Here is an 18,239-nt window from a genome sequence, read left to right on the forward strand (position 1 = left end):
TAGAATTTGAGATTACGGTGTAAGGTGGTACATGTGTGGACTTCTTGTAGAGAGGGTTGGGCTTTGAGAGAACAGCAACAAAGATGACCTTGGTGGTTTGGGGTGCTATTTCAACCTTTCTTTCTTTCTGCCTGTTCTTCCTTTCTGTGCCAATGACTTCTTACATCACCAGGAAGTTCTGCAGGTCGCCAAAGAGACATGAAAGTCAGGCTGGAGTGTGTGTCCTTCAAAATACTCATCTTTATTCCAATAAACTGTAATATTTACAGCTGACACAAGCCCTCTCGTTTCAGTACTGTGCCTCCCTGATGTTCCTCACCTCTAAAAATGAACCGTCGACAGTAGTATCGGCAAGAAGGTGCAGAAAGAGCAGGGGTTAAAGGCTGCAACAAGGGACAACTTACCCCTTGGAAAACGCTCTTCTGAGGTTATGGAAAACAGCTGTCAAGACTAAGCAGAGATTTTTTTGGTGGTATTAGTGATGGGAGTTCTTTGTATTTTTTTGTGGTTTTTTGGGTGTGTAGGTTTTTTTTTTTACTGTTGTGGATAGAATAATCTTTAGCTGCTGTTTGAGGCAGTTGTCCCAGGACATGTAGGACGACAGTATTTTAGGTATTACTTTTTGCCCTAACTACTTCTTTTAGGACAGAACCTGCAGAGGTGAAACAATTTAATGCTTCATACAACCTGCTGTTCACACAGCCTCAGGAAGAATGCGTATGCTTTTATGTTATTATTATTTTAGCATTTCAGGAGAATACCATAAACATTAATTTTCAGTGCAGAAGATTCAAAAAAATTATGAGGTAGATATTCCTGTAGAAAATCTGTACGTTGTTTAAAAAATTCTGCTGAATGCTATCTTGAAAGAAAAAAAAAAATAAAATTCCTTTTGTGTCTCCCAATAAAATTCTGACATATCGTTTCTTTAGCTTCAGCTTTACCTTTTGCAGCATCCTTTGTTTTACTGCCATAATACCAACTAGTCCATAAGAAGCCAACTTTAAGCCATGTCTTGATAGCAGGTTGCTTATATTCTGTTCATTCTGTGAAATAAAACAATTTGTGTTAATTACAGCTTTGGTTTCTCACATTATTTGGGCACACAGCTCTAATAAACTCAATTGCAGATTTTCTGATTGTTTGTTAGTTCGTTTTGGTGACAGTATTAGTGTTTCACTTCAGTGTTTTGCTTTAAGATTAACATCATTAAGCTGCATAATAAGACACAATCTTTCTTATGCAGGGGAAGACAGGTGATATTTTTACGGTTTATTCAACAGAAGTTTAAAAAAATTAACATTTCTGAGGGTGGATTAGCCAATTACCTGGCACTCTCTGTTATGGGATAGCAAAGCCAAAACTGAAGCGTTTACAGTAAAACTCACATTCACGGAGGTGGATTATTTTTCCAGCTGTGCCAAATGTTGCAAAACACTGAATGTTAGTACCAAAATAATCCATATAGCTAGTTTTTGCCTGATTTGGAGGCAAGTCTTCTCTGATTTACCAGCAGAATTTGGTATACCTTTACAATATCTTGTGCTGTATGTCTGTTATGGATAGCTAGAGGTCTCTTGAATAACTGCAGTTTGGTAGATTAACAGTTAAAAGGGTGTCCTTGCTTTTGGAGGCAAGAAGTTAATCTTTGACAGCATATTTTTGGCATGTTACTGAAAATCATTTTGTAGGCTAGCTCTGCTACTATTTTCAGTGTTTGTTGTAGGGCTCTTCAGCAAAACTGCTGTCAATGATAGCCCCGTGGAAGCAAAAGTAACAGCTAATCAGTGTGTATTTTATCCGTGGAGCTAAGTACTTAAATGGTAAATGGATTTATAAAAAAAACCCAAAACCCCAAACCCAAGTCTTCCCAGTGTGACAACCTGCTGCAGCCTCATCTTCTCTGTTTCCTTATATGTGTTTGCCCTAATTCTGGACATAAGTTTAAACAGAGATTGTTTAAGTGGAGGAAAGATTGTAGGGGATTTTTTGGTTTAGAGGTGGGGTTTTTGTTTTTTCTTTGTACTATTACAGGCTTTTTTAACCTTTAAAATTGTGATTTCATGTGGAGTAGATCGTGGTTGTTTCTCTTTTGGCCTTTCATCAATGGTATATTCTATTGAATTACTGTCTTGACTAGTACCTGAAAAATATAGGACACTAAGATATCTACTAGCAGTGCTCTACGTAAAGTTTAGCATAAAAGCATTTGGAAATCCTGTACTCTAAGGTATTTCAGGAAAGTTGCTTCGAAAGTTCTTGAAACACATGGGATCTTGCTTGGTCTGGAGACTTGGCGTACAGTCCTGGTAGTTGCACATCCTGGTCTGCCACTGATAATTGATTGGCTTCTCATTTCCTAAAATAAATGGTATGTTTGGAATGTTGTTAATATTTATTTCTTACATTGCTGTCCATAAAACAACTGTGTTCTTAATATGCACCTAAACAGGATTGCAGCCCTGTTCCTTAAAAAAAGGATCATCAGGTCGCTTTCTTGAAGTGTATCAAGTCTGACCTCTTCATAAATGACCCTGATTTTCCTTATGATTCGTCCTCCTCTTCCTCCTCTCTTTTTGACTTCATGAGCTACCTGTAGAGATGAATGTGCCAAACAGATTGTCACAGTTGCTTTTACTGGAGTCTATAGTAAGACATCTCATGATGGAAAGGTGGTTGTACGTGTTGAAAACCTGATAGATGAACGTGTCACCGCTGACATAAAACATTACAAATGTGCCTGTAGTCATTTCATTCATCACTACAAATGTGATTCTATTCATCTGCTTGGCACATGTATATTCAGAATGGCTGAACAGATTTAAGCACACCTGTGTGTCAAACGACAGGCTAGATTGAGTGCGGTGGTAGAAACATCTGTTGTTACAAGAGATTGTTGTAAGTTTGAGGACGGCCTCTGTTAGGTGAAGACAGTGGTTGTTGCTTGAAATGTGATGGGAACCTATTGGTGTCCATCTGAGCTGTAAACGTCATTGGTCTTGAACATCCATTCTGTTTCCACTTTTATTGGGACTCTTTAAATTCTGCAGTTTGTCATAGTTTCTAGTGTTTAAGCGTCCTATTACACTGAAAATTTGGATGACTACAACGCTGATCGGAAGTAGCATGTTTAGAAAAATAAAATAGAAAAAAAATCAACTCAGGACCATCGGAGTGTAATTTTTATCTGTTCTTGTAAGGATGCTTAATACCGATTAAATTGTTGGTGGTCAGTTGGTATTCTACCTCTGAGGAAGACTTTAGGGAAATACATAGGTGTTTCACTGACTGCTGAGCTTGTGGACCTTTTTTTTAATTTACCTATACTACACACTGTCTTCAAAAATGAATTAAAAACCAGTACAGCACAAAGCTTTTTTTTTTTTTAATCCTCTCTCCCAGGCATTTGAGTTCAGAAATAATTTAGAAAAAAGCTTAAAAAAACCGAAGTGCTGAAAAACCCCCATCGAACAAAAAATACTTTTATTTCAGTGTAGTTAGTCATGGAGTGGAAACATTGGTTTCAGTGACAGCTTGCTTAGAGGGAGCTGGTCAGCTTTGCTGTTCAGCACAAAAGGCTGTAGTCACATCCTCGTTTGATCAAAAGGGGAGACGTGCCCTGTTGAGAGGTGCTTATATGGAGATTTGGGCAGAACTGCGGATCACTTTTGTGTGTTACTGCCTCTGGCACTTTTTAAACTCTGAAAATGCAACCTAAAATTATCTTGGTAAGAAAGTAAGATTCATCCCGTAAGGATTAATGCACACCTTTCTCAAAATAACTTTTATATTTCATCTAGATTTGTTAGAGCATTTATTTTTTCGAAAGATCTGAGACGAGTTGTGCATTTGTGAAACAGGATCGGCACGATGCACGTATTGCAGCAGACGTGGTAAAATCCACGGTTGTGAAAGGAGATCTGCAAAAAAGCGCAGGAAAATTCAGGGACTGTCACAGGAGGGAATTTCAGTTTGGGCAGAGTCCTTCACCGGTGACAGATGACACCTCTTTAAACCACGTAAGAACTTTGGAGATGCTGGAAGATGCAGGAAGAGATGGTCTCAGTTGTGTGGACTGACAGTGTCAGCTTCAGGAGTGCTCTCTGTTAAGTGAGGAAGCACCCAACGACCTTCTGATGGCTCTTTATGATGTTGTAATTAAATATTTGAACTTCAGTTATGGAGTTACAGAGAAAGAAAGACTCAGACAAAATGCTAGAAATAATAAAATTTACTGTAAAATGGTAGCACCTGAAAGCTTCTGGAGTGGCCAAGTTTCATGAAAACACGTCTCTCCTCTTAGCATCTTAGGTTGTAAGAGTGAACCCTACTTATGATGTCAGTACAGTCACGTTTTAGCAGATAGTTTTTCTTGGATGTCTTTGTATCCTTATTGTGTTTTCACTCGAGTACCTGATAGCATCTTGCAATTGGCACATGCCTTATGTGCTGTGTGAGAGTCCCAGAAGGATTCAAACCTCTGAAGGTGGTGGCGAAGTGATTTTTTGCAACTAAATGCTCGGGGAAGCAGTGCAGCAGGACACTGCCCAGCACATCCGCCTGGGGTTCCAACAGGCTTTGATGTAGGAAGGGCAGCGGAGAAACATCCTTAAAGGCATGACTCTGAAATCGTGGGTAAGGAGGCGCCGAGAGCACAGAAGTGGAAGGGGTGACTGGAAAACAGTGGCATTCACTAGGGGGCTCAAGGGGGAAGGAGAGCAAAACCATGAAAATCGGTGAGCTACACGATGGCAAACTTCAATAAACTCTGAGAAGTGGGAGACATGACTCAGTTCTTGCAGATGCAAACGTGAAAGAAGGGCTCTTGAGATAAGGTGGCAGTTTAACAGAATTGTTTATTATGGAGATGAGCACAGGCTGTCCCGGTTCAAATAAAGGAGAGACAATGCAGTAACTCACTAACTTGGTAAATTTCTCCAGTACAAGAAGGAAGGAAGGAAGCCTGCAGAAAGTCTGACCTAGTTTCCAATAGAGATGACTTGAGCAGGGATAAGTATAAAGGAATATTTTTGCTTCTCTGATTTTTTTCAAAATATTTTTTTAAGTTTTTTTGAATTAATTTTTTATGTTCTGTGCCTCGTGCTTGCCAGAACCTGCACCTAGCAGTGGCTGTGGGGAAGACAAAGAATCAGTGAGTATTGCAGTAAGGAAGGGAAGACAAAGGGTTTGGTGTGCTGCTCAGCAGGAAGAGGAAGTTGCCGACTTCTGACACTGAAGTATTTTATTAAAATGGGGGAAGGGAAGGTTGTGTCAGTCTTTGGCTGAGAGTTTAATTGGGAGCAGATGGCAAATTAAATCACTTGGATGCTTAGTGGCTGGTGTGAAACTATACAACTTGAGAGCTGTGAGCTGTTACCTTTGACGTCTTGTGAGGAGTAAATAAGCTTCTGAAAAGACAGAAGAATGAATGTAATACTTGGGCTGCCTGATTCATAATTTCTAATTTCAGTTTTCAGAAAGGAACACAGAAACATAAGAAATATTGCAAGAAACCAAGGAAACCGATAACATCCAGCAGATTTTTCTTTTCAAAAATAAACCACGTCAAAGAAAATGAACTCATTTCTGTAACTTGGTAACAAGGAAAGGAAAAACTAGTAGATTACCATGAGTTGAAGTGAAGCTTTTAAGACTCTAAACTAGAAAAATGCGGTCTGCATATAAACTGCTGTAAAATGGGTGCAGAAATCTTTGCGTAATGTATCAAAAGCTCGGGGCCTTCGAAGGGATGTGGCAGGTGGGACCACGCAGTGGTCTGTTCTTGGTCTGGTGCTGATCAGTCATTGATGACCGGGATGATGGAAGGGAGAATATACGGAATCCGCAGGTGCTGAAACATACTGGACGATTCTGCTGAAAATAGAAAGGGACTGGATGAGCTAAATGTATATCCTGTACTTTTCATGCTACTTGATCAGAGTATTTCAAGATTTTGTGGAATAATACACTGCAAAAACTGAGAGAAAAGGACTACTAGTTGTGTTGCTAGTCCATAGAAAATCCTCAGATTTTTGCAGTAGTCAGATTTGACACGCAGCAGTAAAAAAAAAAGATATATGCCTGTTTACGCATTCCAATGTGACGGCTGATTTGTAAGACCGTGAAGTCGTCCTGCTGTACCCTGTTTTGGAAAGACTTCTTCTGAACTGCTGTGTAAAGCTTTGAGCTCTGGATTTGGATTTGAGAGCTTTCCAAGGAGCAGGGAGACAAAAATCTGACTAGAAAAGCTGCCCTGCAGTGAAAGACTGAACAAATTGAGAACTTTTTTTTTAATCCAAGGGGAGAGAATCCTGATTTTTATTTATTTTTTTAATCCTGAAATAAATGCTGCTGTAAAAAGTTAATCTCTTCTCTCTCACTTCTCGTCCTATCCAACAGCAATATAGGCTTTAATCTGCATCTCCTTTGCTGGAGTCAGACAATAGAAACCTTTTCTAAGAATAGAGGTAGTGAAGGAGTCTATTTTCTAAAAAAAAAAAAAAAAAAAAAGCTGCCTGAGAAAAATTCTGAAGTAGTTGTGCAGATTTTTCTGTTGGTAGAGGAGGATGGGTTAGATCTTCACGTGTTTTCTGTCCGTAGTTTCTGTGACTGCAACATTTCAATAGTTAGTTTGCCAACAGAAATCACAGTAGTGCTGGTATTGACGTGCGTTTTCAATGTAGAAAAGGTGTGCTGGTGTGGTTAATTCTGCATGTGGTCAATCTGTATATAGTCACTTCTTTTCCTTTCTTCCCACCTCTTCTTGCTGTTACTTTATTAAATGTTACATGTAAATGGCTATTGGGATCTCTAGTTGAACGTGAAACAAAAGATGAGTGTTTAGGTTCGTTCATAGCAGTGGAAGCACCTTGAATCAGCAGGTCAGCCAACCTAAAATAAATCAGTTCAGCTGTCACTCAGAGCAGTAGCCCTTCTTCCCTCTCTTCTGAGTAAGTAGCTTTTCTCTTATCAGTATCACATGCTTTTTGCAGAATACCTCGAGGTAGGGAGGGTGCTGTAATACATCCTCGTTTTGTGGTGCCTTTGCACATCCCGTGGTACTTTCGGTGAGCAGCTCGAGTTACTTGGCAAACCACAGGCCTTAGAAGATACATCAGCTCCTTTTGATGAGGCTCTCGATACAACAGTCAGTGCTTAAGTCAGCAATAATTTGCTGCTGTGCTGTCTACATCTTCAGTGCTATAAAATTATTTAGAGTAAATCCCGTAAAAACTAGTGGAACTGGCTGCTGAGCTTAGCAGCTGAAGGAACGGTGAGTCTGGGAACTGGGTGATCTTACCCTTCTTATGTGCCATGTGTACAATTAAGCAAATTGCAAATGTCTTGATGTATAGTATAGTAGTTTTACCTAGAGTCCATAATTGAGGAAGTGCCAAAATAATTGGAAAGGATGACAGGAAGGGCTTTTTACTCTATTTTAGGCCGTGAGGTTCAGGAAGAAGGAATTAAGGAAGCTGCTGAGAGGGTGGGGGGGATGCAAAAAAGACATTACAAAATGCGACATTGTGAGACACAGACATTTAATGCTGTTTGGGTTCTTTTTTCTCCCCTCCTGGAACACACTGGGGTGGTCCTGGCAATGTTGGAATGGCTAAGGGAGAGGAAAAGGAGATCCATCTTCTTAGGTTGGGAGGGAAACAAGCTGAGGATGGAAGGGGCTAATGGTAGAGGCTGGCATGGGGTGGGCAGGCAGAGCAGTAGAGGGGATGGGCACCTGAGTGCAGAGAAACTGGGCTGCTTTCAGAATAAAAGAAGACAAATCAGAGGTGTAGACTTCTTCCTCCCATCACCCCCTCGATCTGCTGTAGCCAAGCTCTTCTGCTTGCAACCACATCTTCCCCGTCTTCCTGCCTATCTCCCACAAGCCTCCTGTTGCTGCCACTTCCCCGACCCCGCGCAAAAGCCGGGGAAAGTGCTTGAGTGCCCCATCGTCTGGCTCACGCGAAGTGATGGAAGCGTAATCCCGAAACATGTAAGTGAAGATATTAGAACATTCTTGGTGATCCGGTTGTAGTGGCATTGCAAGGTTGGTTTGCACCTTTACATTTGAATGATCTGCTCTGTCTGTCTTGACAAATAACATTTAGTGTGTTTGTCCAGCTGCAGGAACTTTTAAATCTTTTATTCCTTCAGTTTTCTGCCAGAAAAAGGGAGAAATAACCTCACCATGGAGAAGTTTAGCAAAGATTTGATTGCGAGAGCTTTGGGTGCTGCTTTTTTCCTTTTTTTTTTTTTTTCTGGAATAAGATGTTTGTGGTGGTAGCTGGAAGAGGAGAGAACTGAATGTGCAGGATTAAGCTTGAGGCCCCAGCTTCCTGTGTAAGGGGAGAGGAGCTCACGAACCCGAAACGCCAGCCAAAAGGAAAAAGGGTAATGGACAAACATCGGCTGCGCGGTTTGCCGCGCTGCGTGCCAGCTGCTGCTGGGGGCACTTCCCGCTGTGGGACACAGGTGACATTTGGGACGGTCACTGTCTCTGCAATGCTGCTCTCCTCACTGTGCTGAGTGCAGGAGCTCGGTGAGGGCAGCTCGGTAGTTTCTCATGGGTTTAACAGTTCAGAAAGTAATAGGGTTTTGTTTCTGGGAGGGTTTGGGTAAAAGAGCTCCTCGTATGAATTTTATTATTTAAGAATAAAGCAAATGTTGAGATGTAGGAAAGTCGAAGTTCTTGGAAAAAATAACACGAGGTATTCACAGCTCTTTAGTTGAAGAGCTGCAGGTTGGTAGGAGGCTGTCTCTTCAACATCACAAAAAGCTAAGCGACTCGGGAATGTCGATTCCAAAACCTTGCTGGGCCCTCACTTCTCTCTGGAAGCTCAGTTAGAAATGTGTTTTTAATAGTGTTTACAGCTCACTTCCACAATCTCTGATCTGGGAACTGATGATCAAACCATCTTTACGTGCTAGTCTTCTGCAAACCAGGCGCTACAAAGTCTCTGTTTCCTGTGTCTTGCACCTTAGATACGTCTTTTTTGTAGGGAATGGGAAGAGCCACCTGAAAATCCAACCCAGAGTGAAATCTTTGAATGCCAGTAACTTAATGATAATTTTAAAAGGATTTGTAGTAAATGAGGTAAAGGCTAAAACTTTCCTACTTTCTTGCTGTGATTATGAGCAGAGTATCCCAGCTCTTGTGGAATAAGTTACAAAATTAAAAGATATCTTTAAGGGGTGGTTGAGCTGAAAGGTGACTTAAACCTATAGTTGCAGCCATACAGTCGAGTCCATAACAAATTTCTTCCAATCACCTTAAGAAAAATTATTCTTTTGCCCTTGATGTCCCTTCCCCATTCTACTCATCTTTCCGGAAGAGGCAACGCATAGAAATGAAGACAAGAAAGTTTGTTACATTTGTCCTTTATTCTGCAGATTATAGCATGTGTTCTTCTTTCTCAAAGGACACCTTGTCCCGTTCCTTAAGTGTCTTTAACTTGCTGGTGGCTTCCTGGAAAAGATAACTTGAAGGCTCCAGGGAATTGAACTCAGCAATACCGCCTTCTATCTCAGCCTTGCCAGACACAAACACTGAAATACTTCTGTGGTAGTAGTTATAATTGGACTCTTGCTTTCTGATTTCTGAAACATCTGGGTTCATATTCCACAGTTTGTTTATTTTTATAGGAGCCTAAGAAGGAATAAGAAGCCTGAGGCCGTAGCGGAGCCATCAAGCTGCCGAATCAAGCCTTAAGCAAGTGGCACGAGATGGATGCGGCTGCCTTTCTTAGAAGGACTCTTCTCTTCCTAGAAGTTTTCGTCCTTCTAACAGGCAGTTATTTTGCTCTCTCTGCTCTCTTAGATGTTTTTTGCTGCTGTAAATGGTTTTCCTTTTGGGACTTGGTTTTATTTCCATATTCTATTAGTAATGTGGACTATAGATGCCTATTTGAAACCAGGATTCTCTTGTCTCCTTCATGTAAACAAGCTGTTTTTCATGAATGGCTGAAAAAATCTGTTCCACTTCAGATTCTAACGCTGAGTTATGGAGCAAAATGTATTATACTACTTATTGTGGATACAGTAAGTGATTATCTTTCTTTATGGCAGTTATAAAACTATACAGTGTTGTTTTAGAATTGGTCTGATAAATGGTGAAATATTTTGTTACAGCTTAATTATGGAAAACAGGAGCTTATGGTTTATCCTTATTTGAATGTGTACATGAATCTTTTCAAAGTAATAGAGCATATGTAGTACTGTTTCTGGAGGCTTAAAAAGGAGATTTGTTCTCTAATATTAAATTTTTAATGTATTATTCATGAGGAAAGCAAAGCTGAAAGCTTTTTTCCTCCCCTCAGTAGAAATGAACTTGAAGAATACATTATCTGTATAGGAAGAAAAAAGTAATGTAAAGGATTCTAACTCTTGCTAATACAGCAGTGGTACATGCAAATGGTACTGGAATTTCCTGAGGGAAAAGGAACCAGAATTTTGTTGAAAATAAGGTGATATAATCATTAAATAGTTCGTACAATATTATTGGAATGCAATTCCTAAAGAAAAGTCAGGGTAATTCTAGTTAGAATATGCTTTTTAGAATGAGAGAGTGACTGTTTATTGGAGTTGCTTTAAACTCTCTAAGAACGATTCTCTCTCTGGTTTGGACACAGGGCTGGGCTACATATTTTTGCTACTTGGTACCACTTTCAAGCTAGCCCTTCCAGATTTGTGCATACGCACGCAGTGTATTCATGCATATATGTATATACTGTTGATTTATTAAGGCAGGCAAAATGTGTGTGAGCTTTTCAATCTATGGCATGTAAATGGAATTTGGAAAAACATTTAAAGCTGTTGAGCGTTATGTAATACAATAAATCCTTTCAAAACAGAATACTTTAAACCTGGTGCAAACTTATGTTTGTAATTATCTTTTTTCCTGTACTATCACTATAAACAAGAAGTATAAGCCAAGTGGCGTCATCCTTAGTGATCTTTTTCAGTTGTGCTTTTGAATGTACTCTCTCGTTCCTAGATCATGCTTGGTTTAGTTGCCTGAAATGTCTCAAGGAGGAAAAATACCAAGTTGCTTGTTAACACAAGAGCTCTCAAGATAATGTTTTTCCTTTGCCTTGAATCTTATGCAACAATCAATTTATTAATAGGAAAAATATCTGTAATTAGTAATATCCAAACATCACACATCACAACTATATGTTGTAGAAGGCGTAACTGAAATTGTTACTTCGATGCTAAGGACCTCATCTGGCAGTATTTCCTACATATGGCTAATACCGATTCCGGAATATGTCGGACAGAACAGTGCGTGATACCACTGTGCAAATTCCTACTACCTGTGATAAGGGGCTGAAGTTAGGATGTTACAAGATAAGTACTCCTTTAGACCTTACTATTAAAGTTTATGACCACCTCTCGATTTTTATTATCTCTTCAGCCCCAAGCTGCTCGTGAGAGGCTGTGTGCCTTACCTACGAATGAAAGCAAAGCAGGAAAAATTGGGTAGGTGTTTTTCACCCTGGGTTTGAAGAGTTGTTCTGTAGACAAGGAACCATGACACGAAACGTATGAAGCCGCTTGCCTAAAAAGATGGAAATTCGCAGTGGGGCAGAAGAGTGAATCTAGCTCTCTTTAGGCTTTAATGGTGGTTGTCTTAATTGGTGGGGTTGACTTTTCCTCTTCGCTTTGCAGTATGTATATCCTATTAAGAAGTACAAGGTAGTGTTGTCTTTTGTCACTCGATCTGGAGTTTTAAAGAAACCTCAATTTGATGTCCTCGGTTGTCACTTGGAGCAGTTAGTATCTGCTGGCAGCACTTGGATTTTTGTGTTGTCTTTCCTTTTAATGGAAGTATCCGAAACTTATGGTTATGAGAGAAACTATGTATTTCCAGTTCTTTTTTTACCTTCTCACTTCCAGCTGCGTTCCTTAATATTTGCTGTGAGTTTTCCAGTGACATAAACCACAAACTGATACAGATGTTTGTACCGCAAGCAGAAGAGCAAGGGGAATGTCACAGATTTGTAGAACTTGCAGGTTTTTTATGTACTTCATGCAGATACACCTATCTCAGGGATTGAACAGAAGACTTAAGATAGTGGTGAGAAACTTGAAACCTGTGGCCAGAAAGCAGGCACAAACATTACACAAGTGTTGTGATTACCTTGAGTGGTTATTGGCTGGTGGTGAAGCACGTTTTAACGTGTGGCTTGTCGAAGGTATTTGGAAATTGTGCTCATCCCCCATTAAAGGAAGGGATGAAGCAGCCTCTTCAGCACTTTGGCTCACCTATAAACGTGTGCTGGCTGATTAAATAAGATATTTGAACAATTGAATTTTTTCAAATGAGGAAAAAAACCCCAAAGTTTTGTGGATAACGTGCATGTAACTTATGTAACTTATTACTATGTGACTCAGTGTCCAAGGCGTCTTCTGTATGAAAAACCTTTCCACTTTCACCTCTTGGCAAAAGGAGGGAGGAAGAACAGAGAAAAGAACTGCTATGAAAGCCCATCCAGCGGCTTTGCCCTGTTTGTGTAAGCTTTTTCCTTTCCGAATTGTGTTGTGGTCTTTGAGCTGGTACACATAATATGTGGGGCAAATAATCTTCCATGAAACGTTCTGTCATCAGACTTTCTGTATCGTGGCGTTTTTCTTGCGTCATACCATGAGGAACTCACTCGAGTCCCCAGGAATCCTGGAGGGTGGGGTACAGCAGCTCATGGCAGGTGTAGGATGTCCTGTTTGGTGTCCAGTGGTCCGGATCCAGCCTTGTTGAGGAACCTCATGTTCAGCCCAAGTCTTATGTTTTGTTTTGCTTTTCGTGTGCACACGTTTTCCATTTGTATTTTGGATATGCACATGAATAGTCTGGAGTGGTTAGGAAATAGTCACATTGATACGGGTAGAGGAGCAGAAGGATTAAATGAAGGGGTTATTTTGCAGCATTTTTAGGATAAGCAGACTTGATGGATTGTTTCTGGTCTTGGCCAACTCCACTGACTTACAGGAAAGACTAAAGCGGCGATGTGGGGGATGGTGATCTTTCCCCTAACTGTAAATGTTTGCAATATAAACAGCTGAGCTGTTCAGCAGCAGCTCTCAGTGGAGGGGAGGGAAAAAAAAAGTTGGCATTTTTAGGGTGGCTTCTAGTGTCTACAAGTGCTTATCAGCTTGGCTTTGTGAACGCTGCCTGTGGTCAGCCAGGTTGATGACTGCGCTATGAGGAGGCTAAGGAGAATATCCATAGAAGTTACTTTGGAGCTGTAATGATAGAATTTAAAAAAAAAAAAGAAAAAGAGTTGTGTTCAATGTGGAGACGCATTACCACCCAGAAGCTTCCCACGACCACTAGTTTTCTGGGTCTTGGCAGGAGATTTTTGGCAGTGCGTGTCATAAACGCACAGACCTTGGCTTGTTTATTTTGTAGGGCTGGAGTTCCTTGCTTGGGTTGGGACCGTGGGAGGGGACTCGTGCCTTCGTTCCTGCACTCGTGGTACTGGGGTGGAGTTCTTCAGCAGAAAGGAGCATGTCTCCATAGCATTACAAGAGTTAGCTCCAGATTTATACTGTGGATCTGTGTTAGGTTTGAGTCTGGGAGAATCCTGTTTGGTCATGCATTTCTCTTGTAATGTTTTCTTGTATCCCCAAGAAAAATACGATTGTGTAAGGAAGGCAGTAATGAAGCCGATACGCAGCTATTTGTCCTCTTCGCTTTGGTTACGTAGGAGCGGGAGCGATGCCAGATATTTGCCTTGCTCTGCAGCAGGCGTGCAATCGTGTACAACGCTTTTCTGCTTTAGCTCTGTGTAGCTTCGGGAGATGAATTGAAATGCAGAAGTCTGTTTTGATTTTAGTAATTCATTGAATATGCTGGGGCTGGGCAGGGAGAGGCTCTGCCCAATCTGATAGCGCTCAACTGGTAGCCAGAAGAAAGCTTTTTAAATCACTTACGCCATGATACAGTGCAGGATGTAATATTTATTATTTAGGCCAAAAGGGGTTTTTGAAGCTATTGGGATAAACAGCGCACACAGCTGTGGCAGGTGTGACTGTCTCGTATGCTTTCCTCCGTGCGAGTTCTGCGGCACGCAGCCGGGTGTCCCGGGGGCACCCGTACAGTTTTCGGTTAGAAATCGTTGCTGCCATCCCCCTCTTCCGTCTCAGCTGGAATTGCGACCCGCGTCGCGGGGTGGGCTGTTGTGTGAACTCCTGCTCGCAGAGCCGGCGTGGGCATCGTAACTGCAGACTGGCAGAGCCCGAGTCAGAGCTGCCGAGAGAGCGTGAGTGATGGAAGAGGAGCGATGCCGAGTGCCGGCGCTGGCTGGGGCTCTGTGAGGTTAGAGCTGCTTATCTGGGGGGGAAGGAGAAGGGACAGATCCTAAAGAAGGCCTGCTAAGTGTTGGAGTATATAGATAGGTATAGACTTAATATGATTTGATTTTTATGAGTCCGTATGCCTGAGATTTTCCATCTAAGCTAAGTGCAGTAAATGCACTGGATGGGTCATCTGTTTTGGGCTCCTGCATGAGATCATCAGCTACTTCTCTCCCGTGAGCCTAAGTGAGACCTCTGCTCTTAGAAGTGCTGGTAATAAGACAAGGATCCTACCTGCCTACGAGATGAAGAGTAAGTGCTCTGCAAGACCTGGCTTTCTTTAGCGCCAAGAACAACAGGACAGCAAGATCTGTTCAATGTAACTGGTAAAAGTCCGTCTCTCTTATCCCAAGAAAGAAAACGATGCAAAGCAGCAGGAATAGTATTGTGTCATTGCGTACTAAAGAAACGGCTCACCCTCACCGCTGCATCAGGGATGAAGGAAAACAGCTTTGTTTGCCAGACTGGGCAGAGACCAGCTGATCTGGAAGTGTTCTGCATGAACAGCTTGGCCGGGAACGTAGGCTGAGGAAGGCTGGGAGCTGGGCGAGCTGTAAAATTGCAGTAATTTCTGTTGCGTCATGCCTTGGTTGTCTCTTACAATTAGCACCAAGGCACATCCTGGAGAAGTAAGCTAGGAAAGGAGGTTAATTTTGTTAATGGACGCAGATGCTATTTTTACCTTCTTTTGTTCTACCTTTGGTAAGATCAATATAGGACCTTTGTTTGGGGATCACGGGAGTGGGTTTTGTAGAATGTATCCACATAATGACAAATGTCATCATTTTCACGCCAGTAAACAACAAAAAGTTACTGCACTGGTTTTTGTTTGGTTTGGTTTTCCTGGTAGAATTAAGGAAACAGTTTATTTTTAACTTCTCCAAACTTGTAATCCTGAAGATGCTGCTTATTTAACATCTTCAGTTGTTAGGCAGCAGTCAGTTATTCATGCTTTCTCATGACCGATGTGTAAAACAGCAAGTGGCTAGCTTTCTGCTGTACGACACTGTTAGAAATTATAGCATGGCTATTAAATTGTGTGCGTTCCTTCTAGTACAAAGTGTAGGATATTTCAAATAGGTCAGAAGCACTTGGTGTTCTGAGTATTTGGAGAAACAATTAAACGTGTCTGCAGCTGTTCCAACCTGCAGCTGAACTGTCAGCTTGGTAGAGGCATCTAAGTACTTGTTTAAGGCATCGAAATGCTTTCTAAAAATCCCCTCCTGTTAATGGAATAAGAAACAGTAATTAATTTCCATTTTTTATTATCTGAATTTCTGAACAGGCAATAAAATGTGGCTTTGTTCTAGAAAGGAATTGTTGGAAGTTGGTCAAGTTTTGCTGCTTTTTCTTTGTCCAAACTGTAGTAACTTTATCACAAAAAGCTTACCATTTCCTGTATCTTTTGTTTCAGTCTTATTCTAGTTTTAGCTTTCTGAATGTCATATTTCCAGGTGGGAATGTGCTACTGTTAATGTTCTGGGAACACTGAATGGGTGAAATAATCTTCAGTCCAAAGTACAAGGTCAGAAGAGCCAAAATGAGTATTTTTCAACTTGCTTCTTGGGATCAGTTGAAAATACACTTAATATTAAGCAGTACTTGCAGTCCATGCTGTTACAGTGGTTGCTGGCACTGGTTGAATTACTTTGTTGATAGTTATCATTTCAGGCTTTTTAGTTCTCAATGTGAAATACTGCTTTTATCTTTTATATTATGGACTTGCTGAATGAGTTAAGTCGAACATTTTTTTGAAGGTGGTTTTGATATTTAGTTCATCTTTGTATTTTGGTAAAACATACATACTCAGCCAGTAAGGAAATAAAAAAATCTCTATATCAGACTCCTAAACATTTTTAAATAAAATCAGATGTGTATTGGTTTTGCCCGTTCCTTCCTCCGCAGTCAGTGTGGCGGTTTTTTTTTCAGTTGATCAGGATCCAGATAGACATTTAGATGTTTTAAACTTAATATAAGTACATTACACTTGTCTTTCAAAAATGACAGCATGTATCCTACTGACCTTTTTAAATACACGCCAGGGAAGAAGAGTTTGAAAGTCAAGGAGAGAAGGCTCATGCTTCACTAGGGCAATGCTAGGTATTTTAGCGAATTATTCATGAGAATTTGCAATATGCTTTTGTGAATTTGGTTTTGTTGGGGTTTTTTTTGCTTACTTAGGAGTGTAACAATAGATGCTCTGTTACAGAAAGATGAACCACAGCTTAAAATTTTCATCAGAGATACTTGGCAGTGCTGCTGTTCTGCAGGTGACACTTCAATTGAATTGAAAACCCGCAGTGGTTGATGTTGTAATTACTTGAGATTTAATATAATGTTGTAATTACTTTAGATTTAATGTAGTTACTGAATATGTGTAGATCGTACTGAAAACTTACTCGTCAAAACTCTGGTGAGGGCAGATGCAACAGCTTTAAGAAAACAAAGCAAATAAAATTGCAAACATTTTTCTCTCTGTAATATGCATTTGTAATATATATCCATAAATATTACAAGTGTTTAAAAAAATGAATTTACAAAGGGTGATCTGAGGTTGGATAAAATCTACTCCATGGAAGCTAAAGCTGGAGGAGAAGTTGCTTTGGCAACAATTCCTCTAAGTGAGGTTCTGTCCCAGCAGATGCACTTGAGCATCTTCTGGACTGCTCCTTGAGAAATCCCTGCAACTAAAGATGCAACAGTTAAGTCTATCATCAAAATCTGATGTTTTAATTTTGCTCCCAGAAGCACTGGATTTGGGTAACCTGCTAAAGTGATACTAGCTGTATGCTGACTGTAACTTGATTTCAGGAACGTTTGTAGTCCTTAGAAACAGCTATTACTTTTAGATTATGTTAATGACTGAAGCACAGATGATACAGTGATTTAGAGAAGGTTTCCACTTCCAAATGAGTGGAGTTTTTCTTTCTTCCTTTGTTTCTGGGTTTCATAATATAGAGAAGTTTGGGGAGGGACGGGAGTAACAGGGAAAACAGTAATTGGTCCAAGTAACTACATCTGTAATTATTAAAGTCAATGTCTTTTTGAAGTTATGCAACTTCTGTTTTTCTTCTAAAGAACGAAGGTAAATATTTCATCAATAGTCATGCATGTCCCTTACTCCATTAAGACAGAATTAATTTCTTTTCCAGAAATTACATGATATAAATGGCTTTGGTTCTATAAAGCATGTTTCCAGAAACACCCTCATTTTAAATGTGTGCTTTCTCGCAGAGTGGATGTTTTACGAGAACTGCACTCAATGTCCACAGAATAGCAATGGGCTGGGAGAAATAAGTGGTAATTGGAAATAAGCATCCAAGGAGCTACAAAAAAAAAACCAAAAAACAAACCAACAAAAAAAAATCCTACTTTGATTTTTACTGGTGGGGATATATCTTTTGGGGAGCAAACTTTGGATGAGCAATTTCCCTGGCAGGAACAAGAGTTGTAGCCTGCCCCAAAACATCCCCAGAGAGGGAACAAAAAACTCATACGGCGAAATGGAGAAACATCCCTTTTCCTTTCCAGGGAGCACTCTTTAACAGCCTTCTTGCGAGATGTATCCATTAGAGAAGAGCTGTTCCTAAGAAAGAGATGAGAAAGCGTGCAAAAATAGACTAATACTTTAGATTTGATGTCTTACTGAAGAATTTGCTGCAAAAAGTACAGTTGGGAATGTCACTGTCTCTATGGGAACATCTTACAGCTATATTTAGGAAAAGTAAATTAAGCTTATTTTCCTCAGATGAGCAAGGTTTTGGTGAGGCTTTGGTTGGAGGTGAAGTAGTGTTTTTGAGAGGAGAGTAGAAGAGTTTCTTCTGCGTTTGGGTTTGGTGAATCACTTGCCTGATACTTTTCGAGTCAAAAAAAGTGCCAAAACCTGT

General features: G+C 40.4%; 1 protein-coding gene across 4 annotated transcripts in view; it reads left to right on the forward strand.

Moving 5' to 3' along the window:
- The window catches only part of CTDSPL (CTD small phosphatase like), an 82,007-nt gene that overhangs the window by 19,751 nt on the left and 44,017 nt on the right, over window positions 1–18,239 (forward strand). Inside the window, exon 1 of one of the 4 annotated variants that reach the window (XM_086614517.1) lies at window positions 9,957–10,038. The exons of the other annotated variants lie outside the window; for them this stretch is intronic. Within the exon in view, the coding sequence (XP_086470643.1) occupies window positions 9,957–10,038 (82 nt within the window). Of the gene's footprint in view, window positions 1–9,956; window positions 10,039–18,239 lie in introns of those variants that run through there. 4 annotated transcript variants of the gene reach the window in all.

This window comes from Tauraco erythrolophus, chromosome 7, assembly GCF_009769465.1.
Source record: "Tauraco erythrolophus isolate bTauEry1 chromosome 7, bTauEry1.pri, whole genome shotgun sequence".
In the NCBI taxonomy this organism is placed as follows: domain Eukaryota; kingdom Metazoa; phylum Chordata; class Aves; order Musophagiformes; family Musophagidae; genus Tauraco; species Tauraco erythrolophus.